The 19,754-nt window shown below is 44.4% G+C and overlaps 6 protein-coding genes across 6 annotated transcripts; 3 read left to right on the forward strand and 3 right to left on the reverse strand.

Annotated features, from left to right (window-relative positions):
- Positions 1 to 1,806: 1,806 nt before the first annotated feature.
- PUMCH_004448 (uncharacterized protein) lies at positions 1,807 to 3,282 on the forward strand (the record flags this gene model as incomplete). The annotated part of the gene is made up of 1 exon (XM_063023384.1): positions 1,807 to 3,282. The coding sequence occupies one exon, from the start codon at positions 1,807 to 1,809 to the stop codon at positions 3,280 to 3,282; it is 1,476 nt and encodes a 491-aa protein (XP_062879454.1).
- Positions 3,283 to 4,130: 848 nt separating this feature from the next.
- PUMCH_004449 (uncharacterized protein) lies at positions 4,131 to 4,379 on the forward strand (the record flags this gene model as incomplete). Its single annotated transcript, XM_063023385.1, has 1 exon — positions 4,131 to 4,379. The coding sequence occupies one exon, from the start codon at positions 4,131 to 4,133 to the stop codon at positions 4,377 to 4,379; it is 249 nt and encodes an 82-aa protein (XP_062879455.1).
- A 116-nt stretch (positions 4,380 to 4,495) lies between these two features.
- On the reverse strand, positions 4,496 to 12,082 carry PUMCH_004450 (uncharacterized protein; the record flags this gene model as incomplete). Its single annotated transcript, XM_063023386.1, has 1 exon — positions 4,496 to 12,082. One exon carries the CDS (start codon positions 12,080 to 12,082, stop codon positions 4,496 to 4,498), a length of 7,587 nt encoding a protein of 2,528 aa, XP_062879456.1.
- Positions 12,083 to 14,187: 2,105 nt separating this feature from the next.
- PUMCH_004451 (uncharacterized protein) lies at positions 14,188 to 14,385 on the forward strand (the record flags this gene model as incomplete). The annotated part of the gene is made up of 1 exon (XM_063023387.1): positions 14,188 to 14,385. The coding sequence occupies one exon, from the start codon at positions 14,188 to 14,190 to the stop codon at positions 14,383 to 14,385; it is 198 nt and encodes a 65-aa protein (XP_062879457.1).
- A 139-nt stretch (positions 14,386 to 14,524) lies between these two features.
- PUMCH_004452 (uncharacterized protein) lies at positions 14,525 to 17,044 on the reverse strand (the record flags this gene model as incomplete). Its single annotated transcript, XM_063023388.1, has 1 exon — positions 14,525 to 17,044. One exon carries the CDS (start codon positions 17,042 to 17,044, stop codon positions 14,525 to 14,527), a length of 2,520 nt encoding a protein of 839 aa, XP_062879458.1.
- Positions 17,045 to 18,774: 1,730 nt separating this feature from the next.
- On the reverse strand, positions 18,775 to 19,611 carry PUMCH_004453 (uncharacterized protein; the record flags this gene model as incomplete). Its single annotated transcript, XM_063023389.1, has 1 exon — positions 18,775 to 19,611. One exon carries the CDS (start codon positions 19,609 to 19,611, stop codon positions 18,775 to 18,777), a length of 837 nt encoding a protein of 278 aa, XP_062879459.1.
- Positions 19,612 to 19,754: the final 143 nt, after the last annotated feature.

Below are 19,754 nucleotides of genomic sequence, written 5' to 3' on the forward strand. Positions count from 1 at the left end.
AGCTGGCTTGAGCTTGCTCTTCTCTTCGTCACTCAATTGCTTCCATTGGGCAGAGATCTGCTTACTGGCATCATCAAAGGCCATGCCGACTGGATAGTTGTCTTGCAAGAACTTGGCATAGGCGGAGGCAGGGGCCTTTGGCTTGGCAACATGGCTCTTCAACAATTCAGCATGAGCCTCCTCGGCCATGTCAATGTATGGTTGTCTCTCACCCTCGGTCATGCGAGTCCACTCGGTGGTCAACGTGGCCAAGGGTCTCTCCTTGGAGCAGTTCTTCTTCACATACATGGCGATACCTGGCATCTTTCTGATTGGCTTAGTGGCCTTGGCGACCAAGTCATCGAAAGCAGCCTTGTTCTTGAGGTCTGCTTGCTTCTGCTTCTCCTTTACCTTCTGCTCCAAAGCAGTCAATTTAGCCTTCTCTGTCTTAAGAAATTCCTTGTACTTTCCTGACACCTTCTTCTTGTCTATAAGCACCTTCTCTGCGCTCTGAGAAGCAGCACTATCCTTTAAAGAGGCGGTATGCTTGCTAATGGTGTCGTAGATCTTCTTGTGTCTGCGTTCCTGGTGGTAGCTCATAGTGACAGCGGAGAAGGAGAGGTGTCTCAATTGGGCCAGCAAGAGTGGCACCAAGACGGCGGCGGCGCTTTTTTTGGGGATGCGGGCGAGCATTGTGGGCAATTGAGTGTTTGTTTGTTTGTGGTATGTTTGAGATACGGGGTTTGTGAGGTTTATATGTGTGAGGCACGCCCGGAGTCGCGTGAGAAATCAAAACAGGCAATTAATAGTGATGCACGGAGGGAAATGTGCGACGGGACATGTTCTTTGTTTTTTTGCTGAAGTTTCTTTGATTTTTTTCCCGTTTTTTTTCATTGGTAAATGGCCTTTAAGTTGGCCTATCAGTATTCCTAAAATCTGCTCCATCATGTGTCTAAACCTCTATCTATGTACGATTGAGATATCATTGACAGTTAGCAACTGCAGGACGAATGTGACATAGAAGAGCTAGAACTATCCAGTGGCAAAGGCGATCTACTTTTATGTGGAATATTGGAATCATGCACTTAAACGGTTTTAAATTCTGGACGTTTTCTCCTGTTGAAGAGTCTTTCGAAAAAATATTGCTTGATGGGACTGACCATCGGTCAGAACATGGATCGACAGTATGGCTCAATTGGGAGTCTAGTCAGATGTAGGAGGTAGTGATAGAATGAGCTGCATTGATACCATCTGCCGACGCTACAGAACATATCTTTTTGACCAGCATTCCTTATTTTTTCTGGATTTAATGGACAACAATGCGATCATTGTGAGATTGCAACTTCGTCAAATGTGGGTGTGGTGGTTCATTTCCAATTGTGCAAGCGCCTGGGCGGTAACTACCTAAACTCGAGAAATGTCCTTAAATTTCATTTGAACCGAACCTCAAAGTATAAAATTCACATATATTAATATCGACCGGATTTAATTCACAACAATTATTCCTCATTATTAATCGTGATCTTTGCCTATTTCATATACCACTAATACATCTGGAGGAATGAGTTTCTCAAAGCACCATGATACAAAACAAAAACGTGAATTCAGCCACAAATCAACCGAATCGATGCTGACTCGATCGAAATTTCTTCAATATGTCTCCAATTTTTTTTCACAGTTCCTGTCTCTCAAATGCCTCGGGCTTAGCGTGTCAAACCCGCTATCTGCGCACCCGCTATCAGAAAGCGCTATCAGTATATATATACTTATGTGGGGGACACATCTGAAAATTCACTGGCTCTCACTACAACACCAGCTTCTACACAAATGGCACCTCAATTGAAAAACCCCCACCTCTTCCAATCAAAGCCATTCATCAATGGCCAATGGTACGACTCGAAATCCACAAAGACGTTCAAGGTTTACGATCCCGCAACTGAAGAAGTGATCGTCGAACTCCCAGATCAGACCCCGGAGGAAATCGCAGAGGCCATCAAAATCACAAGCAATGCTTTTGAAACATACAAGAAAACCAGCGCCCATGATAGATCCCGCTGGTTGAGAAACTTGTACAATCTCATGATGGAAAACTTGGATGACTTGGCTGCGATTATTACGTGGGAAAACGGCAAGTGTCTCACAGATGCCATTGGAGAGGTGAAGTATGGTGCTTCCTATTTCGAGTGGTTCGCGGAGGAGGCCAAGAGAAATTACGGACACACCATTCAGCCCGCCAATCCCAACAATAAGATAGTCACATATAAACAGCCCGTGGGACCCGTGGGATTGTTATGCCCATTCAATTTCCCATCGGCCATGGGCGCTCGTAAAGCTGCTCCTGCTTTTGCTGTAGGTTGTACTTGTATCTTGAAGCCAGATGGTCAGACTCCATTGTCTTCTTTGGCCCTTGCGTACTTGGCCGACCAGGCTGGATTTCCCAAGGGAGTATTCAATGTTGTTTTGGTGAGTGTCGAATCAACTCCCGCTTGTGGTTTGGAATTCTGCGAGTCGCCTCTTATTAAAAAGATCTCCTTCACTGGTTCTACTCCAGTTGGAAAATTGTTGTACAAGCAATCCTCCCTGACTTTGAAGAAGATGTCCATGGAGTTGGGAGGAAATGCACCAATTATTGTTTTTGATGATGCCGATCTTGAGCTTGCTGTTGAGCAATCTATTGCAAGTAAATTCCGGTCTTTGGGCCAAACCTGTGTTTGTGCCAACAGACTCTATGTTCAATCTGGAGTGTACGACAAATTCATCTCTATGTTCGCAGATAAAGTTCGCCAATTCAAGATTGGAAATGGCTTCGATGAAGGAGTGACCCATGGATGTTTAATTAATACCAAAGCCATGAGAAAGGTCGAAGAGCATGTGGAAGACGCTCTTTCTAAGGGTGCCCTGATTGTTGTCGAAGGAGGAGAGCTTCCAAAACTCGGAAAACATTTCTATGCTCCTTATGTGTTGAAGGATATTACAAACGACATGAAGGTGCACAATGAAGAGACTTTTGGTCCGTTGGCGGCCATTTTCAAGTTCGAAACCAAGGAGGAAGTACTCAAAGAATGTAATGCCACTCCATATGGTTTGGCTGCCTATGTGTTTTCGGAAAACTTGAATACCGTCTACACTGTTTCAGAAGACCTCGAGGCGGGTATGGTCAGTGTCAACACCGGACTTTTCACAGACGCTGCTTTACCTTTTGGTGGTGTCAAAGAGTCAGGTTTCGGCCGGGAGGGTTCGCTTTACGGTATGGATGACTACACGGTAGTCAAGTCCATGGTGCTTGGAAATGTTTATCGATAGAGTAATGAGAGGAAGTTCCTCGCATAGCTTTACTTCTTAAACATGACGCATGACTTCGGAAGGGGTCACCAGTGCAAGCCTACATGACGAATTAGGTAGGGTTGTCTATGTAATTTAATCGCAAAACACTTTTCAGAATTACTAGTTTTCGATGGAATTGGTGTATTAGTTTGTGCAATGGGTGCAGTCAATCGATCACACTTCAGCCATTCAAACCCACAGATAGACATTCGGAGTAATATTCAGGAGAAATGAATCAATTTTCCTTGATCAATGTAAAATATCAGAAATCTAGATTCATAGTGCGTACTTCGCATGATCGTTTGGAGACAATACCGGGTATCATAAAAGCAAAGAACTCAAATTAAAACCATAGGAGAGTCGGAGGGACCAAAACACATGGCTCGTACAATTAAATTTCTTTATTTCTATTTGTGACTTTTTCAAATTTATTATCCATCCAGATGGATATTATAGCATCTTCCCCACAGATTTGCCGATTTGGTTATCTAGTCTAACTCATCTTGTTGATGACCGAGGAAACACCAAAGGACGTCTTCGCAGTTGAAAATCCGCTAGATAACGTTTACCTCATAGACCAAAATGGTATGTCCGCTTAGAATTTTCCATATGCCAGCAACTAACACCAAGCAACTTACACACCTTTAGACCCATGCCCTCTAGATAACTTACTAGCTGTGTATGGATTGGAGGAGATTGCCCAGTCTTTGGTGAGAACCAAAAATGATGGCACGAAAGGTGTGAAGCTTAGGAAGTCGTATAAAAACCATATTCTGGATTTGCCGGGAAAGCATCAAATTCCTAATGCTAGACCCATTTCGGAACACATGGTGAATCCCGAATACGCTAAAACGCCCGATGTGATCAAAGCCATCAACACCGATGTATTGAAGGCTGCGCTTAATTTCGAAAAAACGCCGATCAATGGACTTCCCGGCTTCGACACTGCTGACTTGGCTATCAGCGACCAGAACTCGTTCATGAGAACAGACGACATGAGCGGTGATGACGAGTTGAAGAAGAAGAGAAAGAAAAAGCAGCAGGTGGGTGGCACGTTGAAGAGACAGCACTTTTAATTCTGAAAAAATAGGTCGTTGCGTTCCACGCATCGGCTTTTGTACAACTAATTAATACATTAATTACCTACTCTGACATTTAAATTCGTAAATCATGCATTGCGTTGTATCTACACCTACTCTGACTCCTCCATGATGATAGAGTCGGTATCGTTGTCGACCTCCACAAGCTTAACGGTGTGAGCCTTTTTTGAATCTGGATGTAATAATCTCTCGCTGAGCCTCTTACGGTTTGCCAGCATCGAACTGAACTTATTCTTAAGAAGCCGACCAGAATGCTGTACTAGCGTTTTGATCACCAATTTTTTGAACATGTTTGCCACATCCAAAAGTGAAATCACTTTTCTTTCGATTTCCCATTCAGGCAACACCAAAAGGAAATCTGTCACATTGAGCCATTTTTTGATTCCACTTTTCATGTGCAAAGAAATCAGAATCTCAAATGAACGTGAGACCATCCGAACAATACTCATGTACTTCTTGGATCTGGAAAGCATTAGCTCGACCTCCGCATTGTATTCGGCTGATTTGTTGAGAGGCGAGCTTATTGACGGTGTTTTGGAACTGCCAATTTTCGTCTTCTTGCTTGAAATAGAATCATTTCTCCTCAAATCTTCTTTGCTACTATTCTTAGAGACTAGATCTCCCGCATCTTCTTCATCGTCACAAACATCATTACCAAAGTTCTCTAAATCGGTCTGATCTGCGATTTTAAGGATTGGACTTTCGTTTAACTCGCCATCTTCTGTGTAGAAAATAAACTTCATCAACAGACGTCCAGTTTCCTCGTCAACTCTCACGTTCAATGGATTAGATTGAATCTCAAAATTGTCCATCACTTTGATGCCTCCGATAGGCCGGCTCATCGACCAGCTGACTTTAACAAGGTCATCATTTGATTGAGACAACAGCTGCAAGAATGTCTCATAGTAAGCATCAGGAAGAAGCGTGACACCTTTGATATTCTGTATTTCGATACAGTTATCATTGGACCCATCGTCATTGACTAGTCTTTTGAATACCCCTCGCTCGAGAATAAGGTCTAGGATTGGATTGCGATCATCCTCTAGCATATGAAGGGTGATCTTATCTGCCGCAATTTGCCAATTCTCTACATCACTGGATTCCGATTTGTTGAAGATATCTCCAGTGAAGAGAGTCTGTAAGGTCAACAAGATTTCTGCAGATAGTTCTGACTTTTGATCCATGAGGTGGAGATAGTCGTTAAGAGCCTCGTTATCCAAGTATCCGTCGTGACGGAAACTGTAATTGTTGAGAAGAGTCTTCGTGATGGCTAAGTATTCATGAAGCCCTCTCAAACGATCATGAACTGCGTTGAAATCCTCAAAATTGATCGAGAATTTCAATTTCAGGACTTTCTCGCGAAGCTCAACGGTAAGCGGTTCAAGGTATAATAAAAGACTGAGAACAGTCACGTATAAGGTGAAATACTGCTTGGAGGTACTTCTAATGACTAACTCGGGAACATCAATTCTGAGACGATTTCCAAAGGACTTGACTTGATCATATTGCTGGCTCTCGGACTCAGACACTCCCTCCATCTGCTCAATGTTCATTCCCAGAGCATGAATTTCATCATAGGTCAACATTAAAGACATTCTGTCAATTAAAGTCTGATTCTTGAGGGAATCTCTTAACGTCTTGCATGTCTCAATACCCAAGAAAGGAGGCCAATTTGTTGTTGTTCCATATGGTTTTTCTTCGAAGCACAATGAATCGCTGGATACATTCTTCTCAAAAACCAAGACACTTGCGTCATGAAGAAGACATCCGTATCTTGTTTCCAAAACATTCGCATTGGAGTCTTTTTCTTTTTCCATCACAACTGAGAAAATCTTCGACTCGAGTATAGGTGCAGTGATGAGAACAACAGAATCATCAAACTCCTTTGTATGTAGTTGAATTTGAGGAGAGATTATTTCAACACGGAAATCCTCGAGAATCTTCTCTTTCTCGCGAACCTCACGAACAATTGATTCAAAATTTTTCAATCGATCTTTGCAGTCATCTTTGCTACCAATGAGATTGTCAAATGATCTTTTTCTCGCTTGAGGATCGAGAGATGTGGCTAAGGAAAATGTGTCAGCAATAGTATCATTGCCATCGATAACATCTTCGAGCATGCTAATTAATCCGTACGAGAGGTACTTCTTAAAGCGACTATTCAACTGGACAAAATGCAAATACTTCATGAACTGATTGCGCACATCTTCGTTCCATTTGAGAAACATGGAAATTAGCACGAAACGATTATGGAAGTTCTCTTTGACTGTCTCAACAGTAGCTACGCTATCTCTGCGAACACTCTTCCGCCTTTGTAGTTTGCACTCGCTGATGAGCTTGTTAAGGCAATCTATGCTTTGAATCAATCTCTTTTTCGACCCTTTATCTCTGTGATTGGTTTCAATACGCTTCAACTCCTCAATCCTATTGGAGTACTCTTGAATTTGAGTAGTATAGATATCTGTAGTGTTGAGCATACACTCGTGAGTATTCTCGTGTCCCCAGTCAAGATTGTCTTTGCCGTCACTTGAATCGCGGATGTACGAGAATTTCTCCGAGTAGAGTAAAGGCTCGATCTCTGCAGCTTTTAAAACAGTCGTCAGGGAAGGTGTGAAAGCTTCCAAATAGTCGCGATAGTCATACCAGCGTTTATCTTTATCGAAGATTTTGCTAGTGCCTTGTCGATCTTTAGCCAGTGTTTGTTTGCCAGTCGAATAGACTTCTTGTTTAAAAATGGCGTGCAATGTTCTCAAATCGATCTTCGAGAGAACAACTTCTCCTAGATTGAAAAGCATTTTCATGATCTTGTTTCTACGCGACAAGTCTTCGTTCACATCAATCACCTGTTCCTTTCTTTGATGGAGGTCCACCAAAAAGTCGTCGACCTTTGCACGTAGCCCAACACATTCAAATTCATCCTTGGTTGTGGTGACAGTCAAGTCTTCACTTCGGTAGACATGGCCAATGAACAAGTTTTTGAGGTGAAATAAGAATTTGTTGGTGTACAAATTCTCAGAGAATTTGGTTTTCTTCTGTTCTTCACCGAATAACTTTCCTCTCCGAACTGGAAGCATTAAATTACCAGCAAACAAATGCCACCAGGCAAAGAAATGGCGAAATGTCATAGGTGAAAGGTGGATTGTGTTGTAACTTTCGTCAGTATGTGCGACGAGAGAAATGGCCATATGAAGACGCGACGAACGAAATCCTTCGTAAGAATCGTGGCCTTTCTTCGCAAAAGACGGATCACACTGATTAATTTCATAATGCGGGATGCTAACTTCACTAATCTTGTTCTCGGGACTTTCTCTTTGGAGTAAGAAACCGACTTTGAGGTTTACTCCACCACTTAGAACAACAACCTTCTTTTCACAAGCATCTTCTCTAACATTCTCATCCGAGTATGTGACCTCATCTAGTAAATAATACCCAAAACTTGAAGTGACGATTTCTTTGGAAGCTGGCAAAAACGTGTACTTGGAGCTTTCCCTACACCAGCAAACTAATGGCGTTGCTAAGTAGTTTGGAATATACCAAGATACCTTTCTAGCAGACACATCAAAAAACTCGAGAGAATTGTCGTTTTCGTTGATTTTCCATTCAACTGATTCTTTGAATCTCAATATAAAGCCCGTGGAGTCTCCGAACACATTGTACGGATCTCTTCCACCCTTAAAAGCGACTTCTAAGCTCGCTCTGCGACCAAATTTGACAGTCACATGGCCGTGCATGATTAAACGCAACTTGTCCCAGAATCCCAACTTTGGAGAAGGATCAATTGGGGGCTTAGAGAATTGATCAAACTTCAACATCACTTGCTGAATACCAAATTGATACGACTGGCCCCACACAAATCGTGAGGGCTGCTCAGAATCAAAAAGAATATCCATATCAGTGTATAGCTTCACAGGAGCCAAAGATTTCATGATAATCACCTTTCCGTACTCGTCAGTCTTGCGACGACTAGTTCTCGAAAATTCAGCCAATTGAACTTCAATTCTTCGGAGACTGTAGTCCTGGGTTGCCATTGCTTCACTGATGATTAAATTTCCATGCAAAAGAAGCGCTCTTCCTTTTCCAGTAGAGTCAATCATATGCGGCAAGTACAACATTGGAAGAGGATAGTCACGAAGATGGAACCTTAGCTCCTCAACCGCAAGTCGCACAAAAGTAGGTATCAATAGATTGTAAGTCGTAGATTTGGGGACGCCTTGACCATTGTCATAAATGAATTGGGCAAGGTCTTTTTGAGCAAATCGGGGCAGCGAGATACTCAAATCCACCCCAGTGAGTATGATATGAAGTAAGGGTGGTGCTCTTTGATAAGAGCGTATCCGCAAATTATCTTCCTTTGACACTTCTGACTCTTTTCCAAATAAATAAGACTTGTTCTTTTCAATTTGGGCTAGAACAGTATGTTTGTAAGTTTTGACCTTCCTAATCCACAGTGCTTCCATTGTCTTATATAAGACCTGAAGGCGCTCCTCGATTGTGTTTTCATTGTCATGGATTCCAGTGAGATTTTGCTCATGTAAGTTCAATAACTCAAGTCTTTTTCTTTGTTCCACAAGACCCAATTGGAAGATCATAGTAAGCTCGGATTCGAAGGGATCATCTTCCATCAAAAATGTAATTTTATTGGATTTGAGTTTGATTGGTGGAACATTCAAGGGCTCAGACTCTTTGGAGTAGATGGTAGTTCCATGCACCTTTTCTGATATTGCTCTAGAAAGGTGCTTGATGACCTTTATGAAGTCCGAGAGGGAATCAAATAGCTTGTAAACAACAAATTTATGAGGCTGTATGATCCTGATTGAGGGAGTATCAATAACACATGGTTCCAGATCACCTGGGTCACCAATCTTGCAAGACAATGTGTCAACACATAACACGCGATCCCAGAGGCCAGATTGTACTGAAGATGAAATGAGTACTCGCAAAAACAGAGACTGGATTGAATATGCCAAGCCAATTTGACCCAAACACAAATCAAATGATTGAAGACGAACTTTGAAATTGTCGAAAAGTCCAACAACAACGTTCACACTATGAATCAGAAGTTTAGACTTGATTAGCTCGTGGACGGGCGTTTCCAGTCTCTGTGGCAGGTGTAAGTTCAAAGCTTTGGAACTCTTTTTTAATTTCCGCATGAGTCTCTGCAATGGCTTTACAAGCGTGTGTTTAATGAGGTGCACCAGACCAAACAAAGCAAACGCTTTTTGCTTGTCAAACAATATATTGAGCTCTTCCGAATTGACATCGACAAGTATGAAATTTTCCGAATCCTCCGTAACTGCTTTGAACATGGCAGTAATAGAAGGAAGCTCCAATACCAGTGACGTTTTGGCGCAATTATCATTGGTGATAGCTAACATAGCTTCATTTACAGAAATGGTGGACTTCCAAAAGGTATGAAGATCAACTTCAGCGTTAATGGTTTCCAGCGATATTGTTGTAGCTGAAGACGTATAATCAACACTCTCACATTCTGGACCTTCAAGTTGAACTTTGACACTTGTAATGTGAAAATGAGTTTTGTATTCGGTCTCACTCATTGTATCGTCGTCAGGGAAGAATGCAGAAACGAAATCTTGGGGCTGCAAGAATGGTGACGCTGATCCTAACCATACGTCGGTGTCAATGAGTTTGATTGTCGCAGAAACTAGCCAGGCGGGAATGTAAGTGAACACCGATTCGATGGAGAACGGTTTCTGGTAAGATCCAGCTAACTTTGCTCGGTACAAGTGGTCACGTTCCTTCACTAATTCACCATCAAGTTGTTTATTAATTTGACCGTGTTTCGAATAAAGAGCGACCAACTTAGCGGTTTCGTTCAACAAGTGATTCAATCCGCGAAGAACTTTTGGTCTAGTCAAATTCAAATGGGCACCGTGAAGTTCAAGGACGGGCTTGCACTTGAAATTCTTCATCACTCTACAACTGAGTTTTATTTCAGATAAGCCACAAAACTCTTGGCTCATACATTCAAGCTCTTCTGAGTTTTTGAGCTTTTGGTTGAAAGACATGCAGGGGTGAAGAACATGACACTTGGTATCATATTCCTGATGGCTTACAGACAGAACCTGAAGTATCATCATAGAGTAAGAGAGCATCAAGAATTGAAGCTTATCGTCAGTAGTATCATAGCAGGAGAGTAAGGTTCTTGGCTGTTCAATTGTGAGTTTAATGTTGACTTGCGGGTAACATTCATCGAGTATATCGTAAACTCCATTAAGAAGACGCTCGAAGGAGTTCGGCTCACCTTGTGTATCCTTGTATGCGTGTCCGATCGAATTGTTGTTGCTATCAACATGTGTAAAGTCATCGTCTTCACTACCTGAGGCTTCCAGAGACTCGGAATTGTCAGACGCAATACTTCTTTTATGCTTCGATAATTTATGTAGCCTTAATATCTTTTTGATCGCCACATAATTGAACGACAATAGGGCCAACTGTTCAACATCAAGGTCTAGGATTGGACTGCTGCAGGAACAGAATAGCTCTAGGGCACCAGATTGAAGACTGGTGTTGTTCATAAGATTTCCTGGGATGTTGGTTTTGAAAGTGCAATTGAAATTTGGTATGGTGAGAAATTCTTTCGTATCCACGCAATTGTTTTCTTGATTTATGGTAACGAAGGTAAATTCAAGAATCAGCGATGAAAGGGTGAGTTTGAATGGAAATTCGTCACTCGAATTGAACAAAACCTCAAACCCAGCGGTGGTTTCGCGTATCTTTGTTAAGTGTATCGCCATAGACTTGACAGCAATTTGAAATGAATTATTTGGTTGCTCTTGTACAAGGTAATCCTGGAGACTATAGTTTTGAGACGCCGGTAAGATCGGGAGCTCCTTGAGTTTCAGATTAGCAACAGTAATGGAGACTTCCTCAAAGGTGCGGAACAAAAGATTGTGCAACTTCGAGATGTGGCGATTCCTACGAGATTGATCTATTGGTTCTGATACTCTCGGTGAGTCTTTGGGCTCATTAGATCCGAGAATTTTAATCAAGTCAAACACGGCCACCTGTGAGTCGACGATGCTGGCTCGACATGTGCCATCGCGGAGGAAGCCGGTATCAGCACACAAGGAACATGAAGTGAGGAGACTGAGCGAGCCGAAAGATATTTTCGGGTCCAGCTGTTGCTGGTTCCCAAGAACAATCGAGAAACGAATGAAAGTGGTATTGGCAGACAAGCGGTAGCCATTCTTCAAGTTGTGGTTGCGTTCTAGGCGTCCGATGAATTGAATAGATGCTATCAGGACGTGAGTTTGGCCCTTTGAAATGTCGCACGATCTGACGTCGATGTCGAATTTGGGAAGAACCTTCAAGACGAGCTTCAAAGCGGCCTTCGCGATGCGGTTTTTCGGGAGAATCGACAATTCCAAGTCCTGCAAGGGAAGGCTAGATGATACAGCCGTGTTTTTCACGCTGCCAGAGGGAGAATCTGGTAGCTCAATCTTCAAGTCACTGATGATGATCTTCCGGGTATTACCCCAGAGCCGGAAGCGAACAGAAGACGCAGTGACAAGAGCCTTGCGTCGTAGCTTCACGCCATTGAACAGAATGCCATTATTTATGGTCACGTAGCTGATGTATATGCCCACTAGCTGGTACACTAGTCTCCATGCTAGTCGCCATAGTAGCAACGCCAAAATGAGCCGTGGAACGAACGACATTGCAGATTTATGGTTGGGGGTCGGCTGGGTGTTATGCGTGGACTATTGGCAGTGGATGAATGCCTCAATTGCCGTATATAGGGCGTGGATGTATTAATTAGGCGGTGGGTGTAGTTAGCAGTTGACAGTACTGCCAAATTGGGACCTTAATTGCAAAATACGGCGAGTGGTGTGTTCGGGGAGTACTCTGTCGGGAAGAAAAATGGAATGAAGTGAAATTCGAAATGTTGCGGCCGCCAGAAAAATAGCACGCCAGTATGTGATGTACCAACGGTAATTGTGTAGCAGGTTTCAGATTGAGGTGGTGGAGTCCGGTCCTCCCTGTAAGTATTCGGTTATGAGCAACCAGTGTTTGATAAACAGAGTGCTGGTTCCAGATTGGGACGTCACGACCCGAAATATGGGGGCAGGATATTTGGGGGAGAATTAATGCCGGGAATCAGATGCTGTTTATTTTCGCTGCCGAGAACATATTTTGTGTAATCGCATTCACTTTCTTTTGGGGTGAAATATGACTGTTGTTGGCTTGACATGTACGTTGACACTCTAGACAGGACAATACAGAGTTGCGCAAACTGCCCGGCAACCGTAAAGTACTTCAAGGGGAGAGATTCTTTTTTGTGATTTGATGACAATCAGTGGGGCGATTTAGTTGAAGATGAACAAAAAGTCAATTTTTTTTGAGTCTCTGATGGATCAATGGGCACAAGCTTGGAGCTTTAGTTCTTAGAGTGACCACAATCACTCACTAAATATTTAGAGTCCGCAAAGCATCGCGACTTAGCCGCGTTGCAGCGCGCCGTTTTGCAACCAGGCCTCCAATAAAGAGATCTGGATGTAATGTGTGATAATGTAGTCAACCATTAAAGCCCATACGTTGGGGCTGATTTAGGAGACGTTCTTTTACTTTTGACGTGGCTCATACAAGAAACCATTGATGGGTATTGGTCAAGTCCGTGGAGTGCCAATTGAGGCGACGACGGCATGGTGCGAGTGATAGAACACTTCTATAGATTCTATTCAGTCTTGTTTTTAGGTTTCTGTCAGCTAGTAATATTTGGAGCATTCTCATTTTAAGTGCTACAAGAAGCACAGATTCTACTTGGTTCATAGTGCCCCTATAGTGTCACTGTAGCTACTTAGTCACTGGAGCTACATCAAGGACAGACCCAAATTGACCAATACATAGAATTTTAAGCATTCCTACAAGAACCTACAAGAAACCCTCCCAAACCCAAACGCTAACAATATTGCTTTTCGAAATTATCGACCACTTGTTTCAATTCACAAATCTAAATGATCCTGCATACCCATATAGCTATCACTACCGGCACTGAAAGTATAAGGCTTGATGAATTGTCGCAGTGTGTACCACGTGACCACGCCCAGGGCTTGTGCCCCTCCAGACATCAACCCTCGTCCTGCAGACACGACCCTCACTCCCAGTGTGGGTCTGCGAAAAAATTTTAGAAGCAAACCGTCAAACACTTCCATACCAAGAATCATTGCAAGAGTATGTAATGCCGCCCGTGACCATGTAGTCCATCTGTGAACTGTTAACGCAATGAATTGTGCAAATATCGAAAGTGCCCGTTCCCAGAGGCTATCGTTGGAGAGTTTTCCATCATCCAACCACCGAACCGAATCAACCGAGAAACCCTTACTTAAAGATTATCACGATATCCGTGTGACCAACAATGAGATCTGAGAATACAACTCCGATCACATCAGTCTCATTTCCATCATCTAATTGATCCTATTGGAATACCTCATCTCACATTGGTGAAGAATTTTAAAGACCCCGGGTTGGTAGATACCATTTACAACGAAACTTAAACACAATAGCTGGAAAGCGATAGAACCACATAGATTATCTGCATAAACAGAACATCCTCCTAAAATCATTATACTAACATCCAGTGGCTACTCCAAAGATTGTCAAGAAGTACGTTGGTAAGTTCAAGAGACACCACTCTGACAGATACCACAGAGTTGCTGAGAACTGGAGAAAGCAAAAGGGTATTGACTCTTGTGTCAGAAGAAGATTCAGAGGAACCATCCCTCAACCAAACATCGGTTACGGTTCCAACAAGAAGACCAAGTTCATGAACCCAGCTGGTCTCAGAGTCTACGTTGTCAAGAACGTTGCCGACTTGGACGTTTTGTTGATGCACACCAAGACCTACGCTGCTGAGATTGCCCACAACGTTTCTTCTAAGAACAGAGTTGAGATTGTTACCAAGGCTAAGTCTCTCGGTCTCAAGGTTACCAACCCTAAGGGTAGAGTTGCTTTGGAGGCTTAAGGGTCTGGATCTATATACGGTTTCCACATAATACATGTAATCATCTTGATGCTGTGTAAATTTGTAAGTACACGAACTATCGTTTGGCTCCTCAGTAGCTACAATTTAAACTCGTTAATGTCGTGAATTCTATCCAATCTTACTTTCTTCTGCTTCCGCTATAATGAACGTTGGTCACTCCCATGTGGCTATGCTTCTTGATCTTGTATCCTTGATCGCATACACCATCCGAACTGATTGCACCTTCGTCGTGTGGGCGAATTGGCATATCGTCGAAGAAATTCGTGGTGGCTATTTTGCCATCTGCATCATTTAATTTTTCTGCAAAGTATGACAGGTCGGCTGAGTGTGGTGTATTGATAGGTTGCGGAACTTGCGCATTCTTATCGAGGCTGAGTGCCTCGATCTCTGTTGCGTCTGGTTCCTTGCCACTCCTAGATGTGACCTCTTTCAAAACTTCTAGCAGCGGCGAGTGCTTGGCCTTAAGTTGTGGATCGGTCTCTGCAACACTAGGGAGCGGCGGTTTCTCGGAAGTCGGCGAGAAGTCAAGCATAGACCGAACCTTCGCGTTCGACCCGTTTGAGCCTATCAGATGGATCAGAACCTCGCTTCCAGATCTGTCCACGCGGTCTTCTTGCTTGATTTTAAGTGGAGTGTGGTCTAACAGAGAGCTGGATTTTACCGAAGCATTGTCATCGTCGATTTCCTTGGAGAGAGAAGACATGTCTAGCATGCTCCGTATTGGGTTGTATCCACCTCCGCTTCCGCTTTCATCGTGAGCGCTATGACCAGAAATCGTATTCTTTCTTGAAGGGGCTCTAGAGTTTTGGGCAGAGGATGCGGCTGATGGGTTGGCTGAATGGTATACAATTGGGTCGACCGATTGGTCTGGGTGCTCGTAGATACACATTTCCAAGCTCTTGAACCAGGGGTCAGCAAACAAATTATCCAAGTCGTATCTCTTGGTGGAAGATGGATCACAAAGCTTCCAAGCTACGCGGGCGGCACCACTTGACTGGAACAGCGAGGCCCACTTGAATTCAGAGCCAGGACCTTTGGCATAATCAGAGTTATTCTTGAATGAGGGATTGTCAGAACAGAATCTGTCTCTGTTAAATTTGTAGTCTCTGAAATTGTTGTCATGAACTGTTGCCAGCTGGAATGGAACACCAGAGTAGACCAAACAGAAGAGAAGCATACCCAAACTCCAATGGTCCATCTTAAAAGGATCGTATGCATGTTTTTTCAACTCTGTCAGTGAAAGTTCTTTAAGAATCATCACTTCCGGTGGTGAATAGGGAGGAGATCCCACATATGCGGTTGAGAGCTTGACTGGCGACTCAAAATTGCCAACCTCCTCATGTCCCCAGTCACTCACACCAAAGTCACAAAGCTTAGCTAAGCCATTGTGGTCAAGAAGAATATTCTCTGGTTTCAAGTCACGATGGACAATGTCATTTTCGTGAAGAAATTTGACACCATAGGCGATTTGTTTGAAAATGCAATAGCGCTCGACCAAGGGTGTTCTCTTCCAGCCCAGTCTCACAATCATATTGAATAGATCTCCGCCATTACAGAATTCCATGACCATACCCCATCCACGGGTCATGTTGCCGTGCGATTGAATTCTCAAAAGGGCAAAAGTGCTGACAGCATGCCGCAGAGAGGCTACTCTACGACTGATTATGTACTCCTTTGCGGCTCTTTTGTAGAACTCCTCGTCAGTCTCTTTCGAGAAGAGAGAGAACTTCTTCAAGGCAAAGTGTTTCTTTTTGTTGGTGTTCAAGGTGACAATGCGCACATCACCGGAGCCACCATCACCAATCTTCTTGTCCAGATTCTCGTACTCGAAGTCCTCTAATAAATTGATGTGGTCCTCGTGCAAGTCTTCGGGCAAATAGTCATTTGGATCGGCCACCGGGTTGGCTACCACGCGGCCGCCCAGGTCAGGCCCACCTTTCAAGTAGAACGACGTGGAGTGCGAAGCGATTTGGTTCAGATCCAGCTTGTTAATACCGTATGGATTGTACTTTATCTTCTCGTGATGGCCGTGATGGGAGTTCTTGCGGTTGACATTGGAGGCCAGGCCGATCAGCGCGCCATGTGGTCTATTGTTGAAAGGCATCGTCTCGGAACGACGAACAGGCTGGCGGCTACCCGCCAACGTCCCGTTGGTATTGTTTCTCTTCAACGAAACGGCCAGCGGCGTTGAGACGCCCTTGAAGCCTCCCGCATCTGACGAGGACCGGCTGAGTCTCAGAGAGGGAGACTCGTCATGTTTCTTCGGCGTTTGAGCAGCAACCGGCGTGTGAGGACTCTGCTGGGCCGAGTTCATTCGACTGTGGCCCGCCACTGGCGTTGCCGGGCTGGCGGGCGCCGCGGAGGAGTCCAGGTTGGGCACAATTGACAACTTGCCGTTGGCACCCTTCTCCACCTTACCCACCACGGTGCCCTCCGATCTGTGCAACGACAGAGCATGCGACAGCGATTCCTGCGCAGCGGCGTGTGCGTTGCCGACAGGAGTGGGCGTGGACTCCCTGTCCTTGTGGAAGATCTTGGAGAGGTTCAAATGCGAGCCCGATCTCAGCTCCAGGTCCAGCAGGTCTTTGTCCCTACGGAAGAGGTTCTTCAAGTGGTGTCGGTGATGATGTTTTTCCATCGGAGAGAATATGGGGCAGAATAGACAGTTCGGCGGATGGGAACTAGGCAGACGGATCTACAATAGCTATCTAGATGAGGGTTTATACTAACAGCAGAGGAGAATGGTAGTTAACGAGCACAACCGGATCAATTGGCGAAGTGCGGCTGGACAAACGGGGCCGGGGCGAATTTTCGATGGTGCAGCTTCCACAAACGTGCAAATGTACCGATTCAATACAGAAAGAAAAAGTGGTTGATGACGGTTATCAATGATGGACAGGATAGGGTAGGGGGTCCTGGGAGATTAGTATGAGGTGGGTGGATACAGGTGGGCGCCCATGGATTGCGGCATGGGGGACTAATGGGGGATGAGACACCCCGCGGGAGATTAGCGAGATGTAGGATTTGTGCGAGCGATGGGGCCGGTTTCGGAGAAAGCGGTCGAGGGAAATGGCAACAGTTTTGGGGAGCAGAGATAATTTCAAAAATCTCTAATTTTTTTGCTTTCTTTTCGCGTGAATTTGTCGTCGAATTGTACCCGTGCGGTCGCCCTAATCTCCAATTCTTCTGCCAGAATGCGCACATGGATGGAGTGATATTATCCGGCAGCGAGGCACACCAGCGAGGGTTAGGGGCATGGAACATAGTCTAATTGATCTATACTGATCAGGGTTTTCAATGGGGCCGGTTTTTTTTTGGTTTATACGTTGGGTCGAAATGATTAAATATATTTTGTACATGCTGTATTTATTTTTTGTTACCTGACCAATTGCGCATTTCCCACTTCGGGCCCGCTCCGGTTTGGCACATTGCGTTTTCTGGCGTCTTAGCCGTGTTCTCTGCCCAATGCCTTCTTCGGCGTATTCTTCGAAGCTACAGGTTCGCTGGTCCTGCCTCTACCTGAGAGTAGCTTCCACAGCGTGGACACAGCTGGATCTATGCACCACTAGGAGATAAAGGAGTGGTTTGGTAGTAGTGTAGCCGGGTTTTTGGACGCAGTGGGATTGGTTGGTTTGGGGAAATTGGGGAAATTAGGTGGGTGCGTTTGGAGATATTGGCGCTGTCAATTGTTCCAGTGCCAAGAGGCCCCACAGTGGTTCGTAAATGAGGACTGTATTGAGTCGTATTAGGGAATGAGGCAGAGGAAGGATGATGCTTCTGAGACAATGGACACTGGTTCCGTTCTTTATTTCTTTTCTTATTCTTTTTTCTTTATTTTGTTTTTGTTTTGAGTTTCTGTTCGCTATTGGTTTTTGATTCTTCTCGTCTTAAGCTTCTAGGATCTAAGTTCGAATCTTGCTTTAATTTTTAGATGCCTCTGCATGCTTGAAGAATGTCTTTCATTGGGTGTCTCATTCTGGTTGTCTTATTTCTCGGAAATTAATCTGTTTTCTATTTTAAGCGCATCCACGAAACTCATACTCGGACGTTCGGCTCTATCACAGTGCTCTCTGGCTCGATCTAATAGCTACGCTCGACCAATAAGATCCCGCTACAACTCATGTTCACTAAATCTAATCTTACTAGCCCGATTTGGTGCCTCTAAACTAAATTAAATTATATTAGTGCATACATACGTACTGATGTGCCAGGTTTCCTGAAACGTTGTTACAAGTACAAGGGCGGGCGGGATCAAGCAACCACTCAATGCTAATACGGCAATAAAAAAAAAGAGATCCCTTTTCAATGCCTATCACACAGTACTGTCTTGACCACACGGGCCTTCGGATAATTTATTGGGACTGAAGCTTAAACACTCTCGTCATCGGCAGTCTTGTGGTTTCTCTTGATACGGAAGAAACGGATACCACCGCTTCCAGCATCGTCCTTCTCGGTCAAGGCTGGGTCTCTGGTGAAAGACGACTCGTCGCCCAACACAGCGTTGTTGTCGGCGGCGGCTGGAGCAGATTGGTAGTAGGCTTGGCTCTGCTTGGACTCGTTTACTCTCTCAATGTGCTTTCTGTAGGAAGTAGCAATGTTGGCGGCACAGGTGTTGAAGAAGACCAACAAAATGCAAGCAAATGCGGCCCAGGTCATGGCCATGTACTTGACACCAACCTTGGCGGCCATGTCAGACAGGGAGAAAGCGTTCTTGGCCATGACAGTGGCAGCAGTGGAGAAAGAGGCGAAACCGGCAGTGAAGAACAAGGCAATTGTGACCAACACAATGACCACCTTGTCGATGACGGTGAAGCAGAGACCGAGCATGTCGACCAAGAGAGCAAAGGCAGTGAAACCAAGACCAACAAGCAAGAAAGCAAAAGCAAATCTGGACAAGTAGTAGTAGGTGTCTCTGTTGTTGATGAAGCTGGTTGGAACACCCTCGGAGGTGTTGAAGTTGTCCACTGGCGAGATTGGGTAGGCTGGACCAACCTTACAGTCTTGCCAGTTCAGGTAGTCGCAAACACCCCAGAAGGTCCATGCGGATTCCTGGAAAGCGCCCTGGATAGCGGAGGTGTTGGCCCTCACGGAGTAGAATGTGTTGAATGGGAAGTGGTCGGTGGAGCCTGACAAAAGGATGAACACCAACAAAAGGGTGGTACCGGCCAAAAGAACCAAGTTCAAGATAGTGTTGATCAACTTCATGGCTGCGGAATATTCACTGGAGGAAAGGTATCAGAACAAAGGAGCTTCGGAAAAAACGACGAAGGATGCTCGGGCAAAAAGAAGGGTCTCTATTTCTTGTTTTTCCGACAAAATGCAATTGCGGAACAGACGAGGGGGTTCGG

Source organism: Australozyma saopauloensis, chromosome 5 (genome assembly GCF_035610405.1).
Source record: "Australozyma saopauloensis chromosome 5, complete sequence".
Classification (NCBI taxonomy): domain Eukaryota; kingdom Fungi; phylum Ascomycota; class Pichiomycetes; order Serinales; family Metschnikowiaceae; genus Australozyma; species Australozyma saopauloensis.